The sequence below is a fragment of the Poecilia reticulata genome, chromosome 2 (genome assembly GCF_904066995.2).
Source record: "Poecilia reticulata chromosome 2, P_reticulata-male-v2, whole genome shotgun sequence".
NCBI classification, from domain to species: domain Eukaryota; kingdom Metazoa; phylum Chordata; class Actinopteri; order Cyprinodontiformes; family Poeciliidae; genus Poecilia; species Poecilia reticulata.
In genome coordinates, this window is record NC_088831.1 from 42,079,344 (window position 1) to 42,096,564 (window position 17,221).

Below are 17,221 nucleotides of genomic sequence, written 5' to 3' on the forward strand. Positions count from 1 at the left end.
ATACTTTAAAATGACTGCTCACATCAAAGACCTAAAATTACTGTATTTTCTGGGCTATAAGTCCCAGATTCTTTCGTAATTTAGCTTGTTCTACAACATATCTGCTTTTTAATCTTCGAGAAGCAATTTTTGACTTATCCAACTTATACTAGTAGTTTGGAAACTACAGGAATTTAATTTTTGTATCTGTTGCAATAGCAAAAAGTATGAATGTGTGAAAAATAACACCGCAAATGGGACCGTAGTAGATAACTGCTTCACAATTACCTCAAACAATAAGTTGCACCCATTTTTCTACCACACATTTTCCTTCCACTCAACTTTCCAGTGACATACTTGGATACAGCATGCTGACCTTCAGTGGCATGCTTCCTCATTGTCTACTGGACAAATCAGCAGACTGCCATGACTTGGAAGACAACTTTTCTTTTTAAATGAATCTCACATAACATTAGAATTTTCTGAAAATCTATCAGCATTTTAAATATAATGTCCTATATTTTAACCAAATGTCCTCTCTGCTGAGGTAACAAAGCTCTATTCATTTGTGTTATTTTTTTTTTTCCAGATATCTTTAACTACGTTTTGGGTTATTTTTAATAACTTTCAGCCATAACAGACTAATAAAAATACAATATGTTTTTCATATCTTCTGGTTTTTATACTTACATTTTGGTCTAAAAACAGTCCAAGCTCTTTAAAAAAAACTCACCCGGCTTTTTTTTGGCAATAAGTTCATGTTTTTTGGTGTCTGGAAAATGAGCCGTTTCAAAAACCAACAGCACTGCTCTGTTACCTAGCAACCCTGGCAGAGTTCCGCCCATCACCTACCAACCCAGCATATTTGGTCAGCTGGTTTTACCAATGGCTGCTGGAAAAGACAAGTGTTTTGTTGTTGACTTGTCATCCAGAAACCACTTGCTGCATTCTTATTGGTTGTGCAGGAGGCTCCACTTCTACTTTTCAAAGATGTATCGTTGTAACGTTGCACATCTGTTTGCAGCCATTTTAACATGGGAGTGTGAATGTTGAGATAGGGTGTGACCAGAAGCAGGTTATTTGGATTTAAAGTGACAAGTCGCCCTAAAACAGCTAAAATCTCATGTTCTAAGAATGATGTTGTGCTAAAATGAACATATTTTATGGACCACAGACCTTATAGGTCACCTGTGTGCAGTAAATCTACATAACGAACCGTTTTGTCTTTCATATTTCACCTTGATCCATGACTGATTTGAACTTTATGCTTTCCTGCATCGTTTCACCTGGCTGAATAAGTTTTAACTCCCAGTTTTTAATCCGAGCGGATTATCGGTTTCACGTTCAGCTTTTTGCTTGTTTGGTTTCTGGATTTCAGGGATGAGCTGACGAATGAATATCTGGAGATGAGAGCAACATAGATCCGATTACCCTGGAGGCAGACACTTCAAACCTGACCTCTGACCTCCGGGTTTGACCAAGCAGAATCACCTGCCCTCCCATCTCTTCTCTGGCCCCGCCCGCTTTTAGAAAGATGAACGCCAAGTTCCCTCTTTGTGGCGGAGGAAGACGTTTGGCATATGGCCGCCGTCGTTAATGGAGAGCCGCTTTTCAGGGTTACTGGGTTTGAATCGACTGAATGATCGGGACGGTCGGTTCTGAGTGATGGTCGGACATCTGGTCAGTGGTTCAGCAGAGGTCAGGCTGGGATTAGATTAATCAGACGACCTTTGGACATCCCAGCAGCGTCTGAGTACAACAGGAGAATATTCAAAACCTGCTCAGATGTGCGACGACATTTTAGGGCAAAGGCAGAGTAAAAAAACAGAAATTAGGCGTAAATTCCCACCAAAAAACTCGATTAATCTCAGTAATTTTCTAGAAAAATGCCAGGAAGTTTCTGAATTTTAAAAGTTTGACATTTTCTTGAAAAAACTTAATGTTTGAGTTTAATTTCAGAAATTTCTCAGACGTATAAAACTTTTGACTTTTGCACATTTTCTTAGTTAGAAAACTGAAAATTTTAGACTTTTGAATCTCAGAAATTTCCTTGTTTTTTTTCTAGAAATTTTCTGAGAATGGTCTCAAAATTAATGTCAATAAAAAGGAGTACATAGTCAGTCAAAACTCAGAAAGTTTGAGCTCAATCTCATAAATTCTCTAGAAAAATGTTTAAGTTTGAAAAACTTTTGTAAAACTACGAATTATCTTGTTTTTTCAGGACGTTTCCGAGATTAATTTAAAACTTTCTGCAGATTTTTTAGCATTTTTTTTTTTTACTTCTCAAGCTCAGGATTTTTTAAAAAATTTTTTATAGAATATTCCTGAGATTTGTCTTAAAATTAATCTAAAAAAGAAGTCAATTTTTGCAAAAAGACTATAAAATATTGAGATTAATCTCAGAAATTTCTTGGGAAAAAGTCAAAAATTGCAACATTTTCTTAATCTGAAAGTCAGATAAATATAAAAATAAAATCATCTGAAAAGTTCTTATGTTCAACTTGAGAATGTCCAACTCTTTGAAATGTCCAAGTTTTTTCTATAAAATAGAAAAAAAGAACTAAAAATGTTTGAACTTTTTCTTGCGCAGTTTTAGTTTTTTAAACTCGGAAATTTTTAGTTTTTTTTTGTGGAAAATTTCTGACATTAATCCCAAAATTTCTGAATTCCAGAGGCAAATTATTTAACTTATAATAAGACATTTTGTCACGTTATAACTGAAATAATGTGCCAATTATAACATGTAATTATTTTCTAATTATTTATTAAGGAATTATTTACTGAAAATAAGCTCCTATATCTTACTTAAAAGTTTCTTATTGGTTAGTTTTGTCTTATTTCAGGTGAACTAAGATATTTGCAGTAGAAATTAGACCAAAATTAATTGGTAAGCTTTTGTGTTTTTGCTGTGTTTATCAGATATAAGGGTAGAAAACAAAACCAATCCACAGTCCTCCTTAATTTCTTTAAGAAAATTATGTTTTTTACTTCACATATTTATCAAATGACATCTTCAGTCGTTCAGTGGAGCTCAGATTGAAGCTTTAATGGCTGAATAATAATAACGTCTGATTGGCCACTTCAATAACCTCCTAAAACCTGATTTTTCCCCTCCTCTGCTCCATGTCATCAGCTCCTCTCCTCCCCCTCCGTCCTCCCTCTCTTTTTGTGTCCTCCGCCGGGCCGAGGTGAAAGAACTGCTCTCATTCAGGCAGTAAAAGGGAGGAGAGCGAAGCTTGCTTTCAGGTTCCCCTCCTCAATGGCTCTTTATCCGCAGACCCCTGGGCCATCAACATGACAATATGACAATGTGGCAGGGCTTTATAAAACAGATCCTGTGTTTGTTAAGTGTTTTTCCCCCTGAAGAGCAGCGGCGGGGCAGGGCCGGCGGGCCTGAGAGGCTCCTCTGAAAGAAGAGGGCAAACTTTGATCACAAAATGTGAAAGAGATGGACTTTTTGATTAACTTGAGCTGGTTGGGTTGGGTTCTGCTGCTCTGGGTTTTAAAGTGCAGATCTAGAAAATTATTCAAAAGTTATCCACTTGAATGGAAGCAGCAATGTGTGTTTTTGACAACCATTTAAATCAGGAGTGTCACATGGGCCAAAATCATGCAGTCAAAAGGTCAAAAAATGTTTTTTACTCACTTAACAATAAACTACACAAGCAATACTTAAATTTAACAAATATAGCTGTCAGATTTGTTTCTTGAAAGATTATATAAATTATTCTAGATCCAAAACTTAAAAAAGATTCTGGAGATTTTCTATATTAAAAATAATTTAGCTGATTTTCTGGGTATCACTTGGAAAACACATTTTAACCATTTCTGCTGAATAAGATCAGAAATTAGGTCACTTTTCATTTGAAAATTCTTACTAAAATTTGATTTTGAATAAAAGTTATTTTGGTTCAACTTCATTCAGTAACTTTAAAGTCAGGCTGAGCAAAAGTTGTCTTAGTGGTTAGCTTTAGCTTCTGCTAATTAAAAAAAAAAATGTGTTTAGCAGCTTAGCAGATTAGCATCAGCTAATGTTGGTTAGTTGTGCGCAGTAACATCAACTGATTATTTGTTGCAAATTCTCCATTATAAACGTGGTGGCCATTTTGAAAAATGGCTTCCAGACAAAACAAGAGACAAAATATGATTCATCTAATGCCAGGACAATCATGGCGTCCATCTTGAAAAATTGTCCACGAACAAAATTAAATTCAAGATCAAAAAATGTCAACAAATCAATAAAAAAAAAAAAATACAATTTGATACCAGGAGTACCCTGAATGTGTAGCCTTTTCAGACCGTTTTCATGAGCCACGCCGCAGAGGAAAACACGTTTAAACCTTCCTGACATTTGAGAGCTGCTGGTTCTGTCCCCTGGGTTTACCTGTGCATATGCAGCCATTTCAAAGGAAAACAGAGACGCTGAACCGGTTCTTTTTACCCCCCCGACCAGCCCAGAACCTCTCTAAAGTCAAACAGAAAAACAAACATCCCCACTGGGATTGTGCTGCAATTCTTCTCCTTTTCACCTTCACGAAACATTTTCTATTATTCATCAAAAGGGGCTTTAAAGCTCCCACCTCTCTTTCCCGAATGGAAAAAAACAAGGCACAGATGGTTCTGTAATGCCAGCTCCTTTCATCTGCAGGAGCGAAATTTACCAGCCCAGAAAAAAAATAAATAAAATAAACCTCAACTTATAAAAAAAAATAGATGCTTTGACTTCGAGCAAGGAGAAAAAAGTAAGCTTGGCCTCTGTTTCTGCCTCTAACGCCCCATTACTCGGTTCTTTGCTTTGTTTCTGAGGAAGTTTGGATTCCGAGCCCTAAAGTTTGACAGAACATGTTCTGCTCTTTAGATCTGCTGCGATGGCAGTGACCTATCTGACAACCTTCATGAGGTTTTCTACAATTAAAAGTATTTTTATTCTGCAGAGAAAGCTGCCCACTGAGTCACCCTCCTGAATCAGTGCATGCTAATATTAGACTCAGCTGAAAAATACAGAGTAAAACTCCTTCAGATGATTTCTCATCTGTAGTTCTGAGTGATGTGACCTTTTTGAAGTTGATTCACTGGACTTTTTCATCATGTGTTTTTAAATATAGTAAAAGCGGTTTATTTTGAGCTGAGCCCTCTGGGGAACGTTATCACAATGGCCTCATTTTCCAGAGTGGAACGGCAAATCTATCCGTGCAGGATTGCGCCATTGTCAGTTTTTGTTTTCTTTTTTCCGACCCGTTCTGTTTGTCGTGCGTTTATCTGATGTTCTGCCTCGCTATATTTACAAGCTCAGATAAAAGCGTCATTTTAGCCTCTGGTAGAGCATGACAACAACAGTTAAAAATGGAGAAGGGGAAAAGTTAGATATCGGTCAAGTGGAGACAAGTTCTGAAATTAGTGTCAGACTCTGGTGATCGCAGTCAAAGGAAGCGACAGAGCAACACATCAGCATAGAAATTACAACTTTAAACTTGAATCATAAATTCACCCCAGCGGCTCGCTTGGTTGGATATATTTTTTCTGTCTTTGTTGTTGTCGCATCAAAAACTGATAATTTGCATGTAAGATGAATAAAATCTAATCTCTAATCTTTTAGCATGTGATGGATGACTAAAATGGACTTTATTTTTAAGTAATTCCTACAGTAGATGTAGCAAAATGTCTAGACGCGACTCAAATATTTTCCACATAACTTTAAAAAAAAATAACAAGGATAACACAGGTACTGATGTTCATTTATATTTCCTGAATGCCTTTGTGTTTAAGATTATTGGAAAATAATATATTTCATCCTTACAATTCATCTATACAATTAAATATTTTAAAATGTTTATTTCTCTCATGAAAAACTTTAATGCTTATCATTTAATGCTAGCTCAGGGTAGCTTCAGTTTCTGTTAATGCTAGTTTTAGTTTAGCTTCTACTTTAGTTTTAGTTTTAGCTTGTCTTAATTTCTAACTAAAGCTAATTAAAAACTAGCTTCAGCAGAAGCTGAAACTAAAAGGAGTTAAAGCTTCGGCTAGCAGAAGATAAAGCTAGCTTAGCTAGCATTAAACCAGAATGATAAACATAAATATTATTTTATCATGAGAATTAGACCATTTTAATATTTAATTAAAATATCTTATGAAAAATTATGCGACTGTGCACTTTTAACATAATTATTTTATATAAGTCAAATTCATAATCAAAAATGCTTTATTGATCCCAAAGGGAAGTTAAAAAAAGTTATAATTGGGTAAAATATTACGTCTTCAAAATGAATTGCTATGTCAACAGCTTTAACAGTCGCAACTGTAAATTTAAATGTAAATCTAAAGCAAAAGTGGCATCTGTCACTTTTGACAAGTCTGAAGGTTGTTCAGTTCGTGAAACTGACAGGACATTCCGAAGATTTACGGAAAGTGCCGAGAACCGCAGTGCATGCTGGGAACAACAAACTCGACGAGCGCCATCTTGCTTTGTAACGACTTAGGAGGGCGAACTAAGGAGCTGTTTAAATGCCTTTTTAAAGCAAATAGAGCTGTTTCAGTTGTTTGCATTGATCGTTTATTGTAAGTACAGAGTTAGAAGAGCAGCAGTTGGAGTGGAGTCTGCATTGTGGTCCACATTTCAGCCGTAAGACTGGTCATCATGGGCCGCTCACGCAGCCGAAGCACGTCTCGGTCTAAACACTCAAAAAGCAGCAAGCACAGCAAGAAACGGAGCCGGTCTCGGTCTCGGTCTAGAGACAGGGAGCGGTCCAAGAAACGATCCAAGTCCCGGGAGTCTAAGAGGAACCGGCGCAGAGAGTCTCGCTCCCGGTCCAGGTCCACCACAGCCTCGTCCCGAAGAGAGCGAGCAGCCTCTCCCCCGGAGAGGATCGACATCTTCGGCAGGACCTTGAGTAAAAGGACCGCTCTGGATGAGAAGCAGAGGAAGGAAGAGGAGGAGAGAAAGGCAGAGATGGAGAGACAGAGGAAAATGTGGGTATAATAATTGAAATCTGCCTGTGCTGATGTTGCATAACCTGCTACTGCTATGTGTGCATGCTAAGCTAACGGCTAGATAAACTGCATTCATTTTAACGGACTGGAGGTGAGATGCTAACCACCGATGCTAACGGCTGCCACTGGAGCTGTTGGTAAATATCAAACCTCATAAATCATATCCGCAAACCTTTTGATTGAGTAAAGCTGCAGATTTTAGACAAACGTATACATTTAATTTAATTTGAATGTTTCAAATGGTCTTCAGATTATATCTGCATTAATATTAAAGACTTTAAAATTATAGCATCTGAGAGATAAATATACATGAAAATTGTGAAATACTTTACCCAAATCTAATTTTTGTTGTCAAAGAAGTTAATATGAACAGTGTTGTTTTATATTTAACTATATAACTTTGAACAAATATAATTAGATTACCAGTTTGTGTCATAATATGAGAACTAAAAACAAAATGGAAGCTTTTAAAAATCAAAACACGAGATTTTTTTGTTTTTTATCACATGTAAATATTTCTAAATACACTGGAAAAACATGCAGTGTTTTTGCTAAACCACAGTATATTTAATATCTATATAGTTAATATATTTTTGAAAATTGAACATCAGTTATTAATTTGCTGAATTGTTAATTTACGCCATAGTTACACATTTTTAGAATAGAATAAGAATAAGAAATAACAGAATAAGAAAGTTACATTTTGAATAAATAAAACAGATTTTCAGCAGGTTTACATGTAGAATCAGGAGTTTCCAGCTCCAGTCTATGAGAGTCATTATCCTGTAACTTTTGCATGCATCCCTGCTGCAGGCTGAATTTGCTCTGTAACCTGTGATTCAGTTGTGTTGAAATGAAGAAGCGTGCAATAGTTGCAGGACATTCTAGGAGTGGCTGAGCCCTGATTTAAAGGTCGCCGTTGTAAGTACAGAGTTAGAACAGCAACAGTTGGAGTGACATTTTAGCTTTGTAACTAAAATGTCCAGAGCAAAGTAAACCAAACCACATAAATCCAAATATGTCTTGATAAATATTTGACAACAGAGAATGTCCGTCTGCTGGTGGATGTGAAGCAACTTCATAAAAAAGGAAACAGTAAATATTATTGTTATTTATCTTAGTATTACACAAACGTGAGAAAAGTACTCAAAAATTGTGATAGAGTAATAGTTGTAATGTACTTTATGTTGTTGTTAAATTAGGAACGACACGAGAGCTAGTTCTAAACTTGTGGCTTGTTTATTGTCATAGCAACTGCCTGCCAAGATGGAGGTCAGTTACAAAGTCATGGAAGTGTGACGTCACTTGGTTCAGTTATGCTTTGCCTACCATGATGGCGCGGGTCAGACTTGTTGGAACCACGCCTTGACAGCAGGAAGGCGTCTCTGCTGTTAGCCAATATGAGCTAACCTCTTCTTCTCCGGCCTCGTCCTCCAGCCGCCAGCAGGAGATCGAGGAGAAGCTGATCGAGGAGGAGACGGCCCGGCGGGTGGAGGAGCTGGTGGCCAAGCGCGTGGAGGAGGAGCTGGAGAAGCGGAAGGACGAGATTGAGCGCGAGGTGCTGCGGCGCGTGGAGGAGGCCAAGCGCATCATGGAGCGGCAGCTGCTGGAGGAGCTGGAGCGGCAGCGGCAAGCCGAGCTGGCGGCGCAGAAGGCCAGAGAGGTAACGCTCGGTCGTTTGGGATGCACCCCCGTCTCTTTCTGCCCCCACCCACCGTCCTCCGCTTTCAGTCACCAACAAATTATTGGAGTTTTGCTGCTTTCAAACACACAGGATGAGGGAGGAACACAAGCAGCAGAGGTTTCTCTTTGCAGCTGGCATTAAAACAGCAGCAAGTTAAAAACTGTAGAGTAAGAAGACAAATATCGTCTCTGATGTCCAACTGACGGTGGAAAACATCGACATTATGCAGCAGCAACTGACACAAATGACACATTTTTATTAGCAAAACTGATTATTAAAAACATGATTATATGAAACTTTAACCTCACTTTAAATACTGTTGCTATTTAAGTACAGAGGTTAAATAGCAACCTCTGTTGCAATAGTAATGTTACAGTAGCAATGCAGAATATTCCTGGTACTGTTGAGTGTTTCTGCATCTTCGTTAAGATACTAAATTATAGTTTTGGTTGTTAACCATATTTACTCACTAGAAACTTGTTCCTTGTTTAGCTAAATTAATTGTTTCATTAATCACACCAACTCCTGCGAAACTCGGACGTGATTTAAATCATATTTTTTTTTTACCTCTGTTGTTTGTTTGCAGCAACAAACCCGATGAAGGGTTCATTTTTTAAATTCAGTGTAATTAAGTGTGGATGCACAACGTCAGGACGTCCAGTAATACTGTTGATTATGTTTCCGAACGCGTCAGGAATGATAATTTTACCCCAAAATAACGTTTTAATAATCTTCTGTCATCACAGTGTTGCTCTCTGGTTCATTTGTTACAATTTTTATACTTTTTTGTTTTTGTTTTTACTGGAATCACAAGTAGGAGTTGAGATTAACTTGATTTGTTTGGTCAGCCTATTTAACAGTCTAAACATAAAAATGATTTGTGCCCCTCCTTTACTTTCTACACCATAATCTATGACTAGTTGGAACATGTTGGCCTAAATATGTTGTGATTTTCGTATTTACCTAAAAACCTGTTGTTTGTGATGCATAAAAATTCATAATTAATTAAATAATTGTACCTTATTTTAAACAATATCAGAAGTCAAGGTGGTTGAGGTGAACGCGTGCAGCCCGCAAAACGTCTGGATTTGGGAAAACATCCTCAAAGTTCCATCGTCATTAAACTTGAGAAATCTGCTGAAACAAACGTGATCGGCCTGTAATCTCTTTACTATAGTAGCAGGAGCTAACACAGTTAGCTAGAGCTAACACAGTTAGCTAGAGCTAGCGGAATTAGCGGGTTCTAACAACGTTAGGTGTGTGGCTTGAGCTAACATGGTTAGCAAGAGCCAGCAGAATTAGCTGTAGCTATAAAAAGTAGCAGGAGCCCAAAACGTTAGCTGGAGCTAGCATGATTACCAGGAGCTAAAGCCACTAGCTGGAGCTAATGCTGAATAAGAACAAATTGGAAGATAATTAAATGATGTTTAAGGAAATTTCTTTCTAGCACATCATCCTAATATATTTGAGAAAATATTTTTATCCTGTAAACATTTTAGTTAGGAACTTGAGTTGCAAACTAAAGTTTGCCGGTCGATTCCAGTTAATGTTTTGCTGCCATGATCATCTTTAATGAGCTCTACTTTAAAAACTAAAACACCAAGACACTTCCGGCTTGTTCCAGATTATTCTACACTTTATCTTCTGGTGATCTGCTAAGCTACATTTAGCCATTTTCAGAATTGGAAGCTAACTTTAGCTTCGTGTTAGCATTTTCAAACACTATTTCAACGAGCTTCGGTTCAAATCAACAGACCTGAACGTTAGTCAACGGGCAGAAACGTAGCCCCTAGCATACGTCGACTACCTAGGCAGCGTTGCAGTGAAAGCATGTTTTATTTGAGTTTATAAAAACAACCTACTGTTTTGTTTTTTCCTCTGAAAGAAAGTTTGTTAGGCCTAATTGCGCGTAAAATGTCGACCTTCGTAGTTTTTCTTGTGCTTTGCGAAGACGCCCTTCGCTCCATTCTTTAGATTCCAACAACAATAAAACGGGGGGATGTAATAATTCAGTATAAAAGGTGCCTCCTCCTTTCTCTCTTCCCGTTCTGTCTCTACTTGGTTTCCTCATCAGAAAAGTTCGGGAAAACCCGACCGGATCCGTGTGGAAATGTTCATCCCATCTGACTCACAGCCGGTTTATCCCCTCAGGTCCTCGGCGGCTATCCGATGGTTTTATCTGATGATATGAATTAATTTCTTTCTGACTGGTTATTTCCCACAGTTTGATGTTTCTTTTGGTTTCTTTTGTACCATAACTTGCTTCTCCCATAGGGCGGCTGCTCGGTGTCATTCTGTTGATGTGCTTTATTTATTTATTTTATTATTTTTTGTTGTTGTTTTTCGGACACACACCTCACCACCTTCCTAACTAGCTCTTGACCCGAGCTGGCGCTGCAGCCTTTCAGCTCACCTGTGACTTGTGTCCTGTTACTGTAAGTGTGCCGTGGTCGGGTCCTCCTCGAACACACACACACACACACACACCTTGTGCAGCAGCTCTCTACAGAGACAACAAAAAGCCCCACAGAGAGAGCGCTAAAGCAGATTTGACTTATAAAGAGGAGCGCGCCATATTCGACCCCAGGAGCGCCTCTCTGTCTCTGCAGGGGCCGCGGTCCGGACGGGACAGTAAATATTCAGCCGTTAATTGCCGAATGCGTTCACCAGTTGTGTAGGTACACAGGCAAGGAAAATGCGTAGGTATACGTTCATTGGTGAGCCAAAACTCTTCCCTCCTTCTTCTTTTTCTCTCTTGTATTTGATGATGTTAAAAGCAGCAGATGTATTTTTTCTCTAGTCTATGTTTCTGTCCTCTGAATGTGATGAATGTGTTTGTGGTTTTTTTGTTGTTGTTTTGTTAAAACTTAAAGATAACAGAGTAGGTGTGAATTAGGCACTTTAATTCTTCCAGGAAGAGATTTGAAGTAGTCGAGGGAGGCGTTCACGTCTCCGCTCAGTTTCTTTATGTTTGTAGAAAACAATTCAGGCTGACTGAAGAGACTTTCTGTGATGGAGTGACTGACTGAGTGTGTGTGTGAGAAAGGAATAGAGAGAGGGTGTGTGTGGGTGTGTGTGTGTGCTTTGTGACTTTTTCATGCGCTAACATGGCACCATGTCACCCATCCAGGAGGAAGAGAAATCCAAGCGGGAGGAGCTGGAAAAAATCCTGGAGGAGAATAACCGCAAGATCGCCGAGGCACAGGCCAAGCTGGTACGACCCGACCCGGTTCTGAACCCGGTTCTGAACCCGGAATGAAATCTAGTTGCTGGTTTATATTAAAGACGAGGCGAGGGAGTCTTTTACTGTCTCATAATTTAATTTGATTATGATTTTTGGGATCAGAATTAGATTAAAAATCAATTTTCTTCAAAAGAATTATTCATAACAACGTCGTGGCAATCTGAAAATTTTGGCCAATCAATAAATCGCCTGATAAATCAAAATGATATTCACAACTTCCATTCATATTCATATTTTTTTGTTTACAGAGACATTAAAATCTATTTTAATTATGGTTTCGTATAGAAGTAGTTTTTATTTCTGTTTTATCGTTTTTATTTTAGTTCCCTTGTTAAGTTCTTTACGAAATTAAAGTTAACTGGTCTTTGAGAGGGAAAATGCTGTTAACTTGTTACTTAAAAATCGTCTCAAAACAACAATATTATCGTTTATTGTCATAAGTACTGGGACAATTTATCGCCCAGCAAAACCAAACAAATACAACATGCATGACCAATATCAGTCCAGTTTTATTTACCATATTAACAATATTATTGAACAAATATAACAAACATCTTTTAAATGAAAAAAACACTGCAGATTCCTTGATCTTTTTGGTGGTTTTGGAACAAACATTTAAAAACCTTGTATCCTTTTCCTCCTCCTTCCCAATCATGCACTGTTTTTTTGTTGATCTTTTAAAAAATCTCGATGAGTCGTTTGAGTCTGTGGTTGTAATGTAACATGTGGAAAAGCGGTTTTGCTTTGTTCATCTCTGATCTGCAACTGTAGCCAGACAGGACAGTTAATATGGAAATTATTCTGCTGAGTTTGATAACCTGCTGCCTCCTTACTGCGGCTCAGCTGACAGTGATCCACTCATTGTTCTTTATATTTTCATTTTAATAACCCTGACTTTTTCTTTTTAAATTAATTTCAATCCATAATTCTTTAGACGACTCCTGTGTTTCTCCTCTGGTCCTTTCCTCGTGTAGTTGGTCCTTCTCTAATAACACTTTCTAACAGATCCAAACTTCTTTTTTTTGTTTTTTGTTTTCAATCCACAAATGTACCAAACATTGGTTGCAGTGATTGGTCAGAAAAGAATGAAAAACAGAAAACGTGGTGAAAAGTTGCAATGTTGAAAATCCACACAAAATTAAAATGGTTGCAATCACAGCTTCCTTGAGGGATTGTTTACAGATGGAATCCAGTTTACGCTATCTGGTACAAAGCACCTTATTATCATGCAAAATGGGAATTTTGTACGTTTTTAAGCTTCTATTTTGGGTTTCTACTGCTTTAAAAAAAAGTCACCCAACTGCTTTTTGGTTACCAGTTAATGTTTTTTAGAGTCTGGAAAATGAGCCGCTTCAAAAACCTCCTGATAGTTGAGTCACAAATTGAGCAGACACTACTAACCCCAGCAGAATACAGCCCATTACTTAGCAACCCCAGCAGAATTCCAACCCGTCACCTAGCAACCCCAGCAGAATTCCAACCTGTCACCTAGCAGCCCCAGCAGAATTCCAACTCATCACCTAGCAACCCCAACAGAATTCTAGCCCGTTACCTAGCAACCCCAGCAGAATTCCAACTCATCACCTAGCAACCCCAGCAGAATTCCAACCCATCACCTAGCAACCCCAGCAGAATTCCAACCCGTCACCTAGCAACCCTAGCAGAATTCTAAACCGTCACCTAACAGCCCTAGCAGAATTCTAGCCCGTCACCTAGCAACCGCAGCAGAATTCCAACCCGTCACCTAGCAACCCCAGCAGAATTCCAACCCGTCGCCTAGCAACCCCAGCAGAATTCCAACCCATCACCTAACAGCCCTAGCAGAATTCTAGCCCGTCACCTAGCAACCGCAGCAGAATTCCAACCCGTCACCTAGCAACCCCAGCAGAATTCCAACCCGTCACCTAGCAACCCCAGCAGAATTCCAACCCGTCACCTAGCAGCCCTAGCAGAATTCTAGCCCGTCACCTAGCAACCGCAGCAGAATTCCAACCCGTCACCTAGCAACCCCAGCAGAATTCCAACCCGTCACCTAGCAACCCCAGCAGAATTCCAACCCATCACCTAACAGCCCTAGCAGAATTCTAGCCCGTCACCTAGCAACCGCAGCAGAATTCCAACCCGTCACCTAGCAACCCCAGCAGAATTCCAACCCGTCACCTAGCAACCCCAGCAGAATTCCAACCCGTCACCTAGCAACCCCAGCAGAATTCCAACCCGTCACCTAGCAACCCCAGCAGAATTCCAACCCGTCACCTAGCAACCCCAGCAGAATTCCAGCCCGTTACCTAGCAACCGAAGCTGAGTGCCAGCACTTTTGGTTATTTGTAAGTTAGTTTTGTAATACGATATTTGCACTAGAAACTAAACGAAAATATTTGGTAAGATGAATCCATTTGCATGATTTAAAGTTTTTCTCTTTTCTCTTTTTTTTTTACAAAAAAACTTGATGATGGTTTCAACTAGCCCTTTTTTTTTTGAAGGACAATTTTATTTACAAACACTTCATAATTGTTTTATTTGTTGTTTTGCTTATTTACTTTGGTTATTTAAAATGTCTGCCAGTTCCAGTTTTAAATATTTCTTAGAATTTAAAGTTTATTGATCATTGACATTGTGCTCTTGCATTACTGCTACCATCATATTACTTGAAAATGATCCCAAAAACAACAATATTATCGTTTGTCACCGTAGCTTCGGGGACAGAGTTTGTTACGGGCCTGTTTCTGTGTGTGTCCTGGTTCTGCCCTGACCCGGTTCGTCTCGCCCGCAGGCCGAGGAGCAGCTACGGATCGTGGAGGAGCAGAGAAAGATCCACGAGGAGCGCATGAAGCTGGAGCAGGACCGGCAGCGGCAGCAGAAAGAGGAGCAGAAAATCATCCTGGGGAAGGGAAAGTCCAGACCCAAGCTGTCCTTCTCTCTGAAGGCGGCCGAATGACACTCCGCTGCCCCGCCTTCGTCCTGCACCGCCCCCTCCATCCTCATCCTCATGGTTCAGCCCCGCTCCGTGTCGTCCGCTGCGGATTTGCTCGCTTCATTTTGGAAGTGCTAAAGGAAAGGTCGGGAGGATGCTCCTTCATCGCCGCCCCTAAAAACAAAAAAAAACAAACAGACAGAACAAACTCCTCCTGTTTGCTTTTATTTTCTCTCTTTTAGGGACCTGGAAGTTTTCATGTAGTCTGGGAGTCTTATGTGTAACCAGCGGTAGTCCTGCTAGGGGAAGGATCACCGGCAGCTCGGGTGGCTGTCGCTCCGTTAATGTTACACTTCATTTGAAGCGGTTTGCATAAGACTGACATGACCTGTTATGAACATCAAGGAGCGGGAATAAATGTTTGACTTCTCTCATGAAAGGTCATTCGGTAAATAATCACATTTTTAATAAAAAGTTGCATTAAAAGTGTCAACTTTGCTATATTTGGTAAGTGATACTTTTAAAGTACATTTTCTTTTAAACTTGCTTCAAAAGTGCATTAAAAGTGTCATTATTCACCGAATGACGGTTCATGACAGCAGTTATAAACATTTATTTGGACTCCTTCATGTTCGTGACAGATGTCATGTCAGTCTAACGCAAAGCACTTCAAATAAAGCGTTAATTTTCTTTTTTTAATTTTAAGAACAATACATAAAAAAAAGCACAGAAAGCTTCCCATCCGGCTGACCCGCTCCGTGTCTTCCACCCCTCCGGAAACATTTCTCCCCGTCACGTTAAAAAAAAAAACCCAATGTGGTTCTGCAGGCGAACCGGACCTCAGCTACCCGACCTGCCGGTGATCGGTTCGACAGGAAACGGAGGACAGAAGCCATTTCCTGTTCCGTGTAACCCTTTTAAAACCGTCTTATGAAAAAGCGATAGAGGTCAGAAAACACGGGGAGGGAAAAAAAAAAACACTCTGGTTTGTTTTCCGTAAAAATTCCCCCCACGTGTACGAACTGTTATGTTGTAGTAAATTAACTTGGCGAAGCCGCCGCCGAGTCGTAGAGGAGACACGAGTTCAGGTAAGACGAGGTCAGAGTGAGAATGCAGGTGTGTGTGAGTGAGTGTGTGTGTGTGTGTGTGTGTGTTTGGGTGATTTATTTGACCTCAGGTGGGTATAATAACTTTATTCTGTGGAATCTTAATTTTGTCATGTGAATTTTTCCCCCCTTAAATTGTCAAAGGACTGAACAGATGAATAAATCCATTGAATGCCAACAGAAGCTGAAGGTCTCATCGTTATTTCGCCAGTAGAGTCGGCAGATTTCAGCTCCTGACACCAGTAAAACCATTAATGAACCAGAATGTGCTTCACTTCTGGTTTTTCAGACAGCGGTGAGTCGGTTTTATACAGAATAATCCCAATAAAACAGCTGCTTCTGTATATTTATTCCAGGTTGATTGAAATCTTGAATAATTTTGATTTGCTCTCAAATGATATTTTACACTTTGTTTAGGAAAAATGCACAGAAATTGACTAAAATACAATACTAAAATATTGCTAATATTGATACCAAGTTGATATCAGTATCAGATTTATAATATTTCTGATCTATACTTTGGTTTCAGATTCTGTCTTGAAATTGTACTTTATTAACTCAACATTTTTTATTTGCTCTCAAACATTGCATTATCTTAACAAAATGCACTCAGATCATGTTAATATGTTAAATATATTCTAGATATATTATAAAACTTGAACAAATAGTTTGCGAACAATCAAAACTCAAGCCTTGTGTTGAGCTGAAACTTTGACTAGGCAAAAAGTTGCAAGTTTTCTTAAATCTGACAGATTTGAGAATTTTTTTTATTTTATTCTTGAAGCAGCAAATTCCCCAATTTATGGAACTAAATTGGGGCCATAAAGTTTGTTCAAAAGAAGAAGAAAAAAGAAACTTCAATCCGAAAAGTAGTTTTGAACATTTCATTCATCTTGAAATCTTTTGTTTTCAATTGTAAAACTTTTCTTTTACAGTATCAAAATTATTTTTCTGTTAACATTTTTTTTTTAAATTTCGCCACTTTTTTGTTTTGTTCTTTTAAACAAACTTTTTGGTCCCAATTTAGCTCCGTACTCCATCTTCACCCGGGGGTTCCTCTCCACTGTGGCCTGGATCGGTGCGCTTCACCCCGGCTTGTGTTCTCCGCAGTGCCCCGCTGCTGCCTACCTTCCTCCATAGCTGGTTTTATTCTTCAAAAAAAATATTTTATCTAAACTTTAAATCTGTAGTTGGCATATTAACCTAATTAATTAGATAACAGTTAAACATATTGCGATTTTTATAGGTCAATACTAAAGAAATTCACTAATATAAGCTCCCAAAGAGCCTCCTGTAGCTTTTGGTGT

The 17,221-nt window shown here is 38.8% G+C and overlaps 1 protein-coding gene across 1 annotated transcript; it reads left to right on the forward strand.

The window, feature by feature from the left end:
• The first annotated feature begins 6,393 nt into the window (after nucleotides 1-6,393).
• On the forward strand, nucleotides 6,394-16,097 carry arglu1a (arginine and glutamate rich 1a). The gene is made up of 4 exons (XM_008404153.3): nucleotides 6,394-6,945; nucleotides 8,404-8,629; nucleotides 11,781-11,864; nucleotides 14,668-16,097. The coding sequence occupies exons 1-4, from the start codon at nucleotides 6,614-6,616 to the stop codon at nucleotides 14,830-14,832; spliced, it is 807 nt and encodes a 268-aa protein (XP_008402375.1). The 5' UTR covers nucleotides 6,394-6,613; the 3' UTR covers nucleotides 14,833-16,097.
• Nucleotides 16,098-17,221: the final 1,124 nt, after the last annotated feature.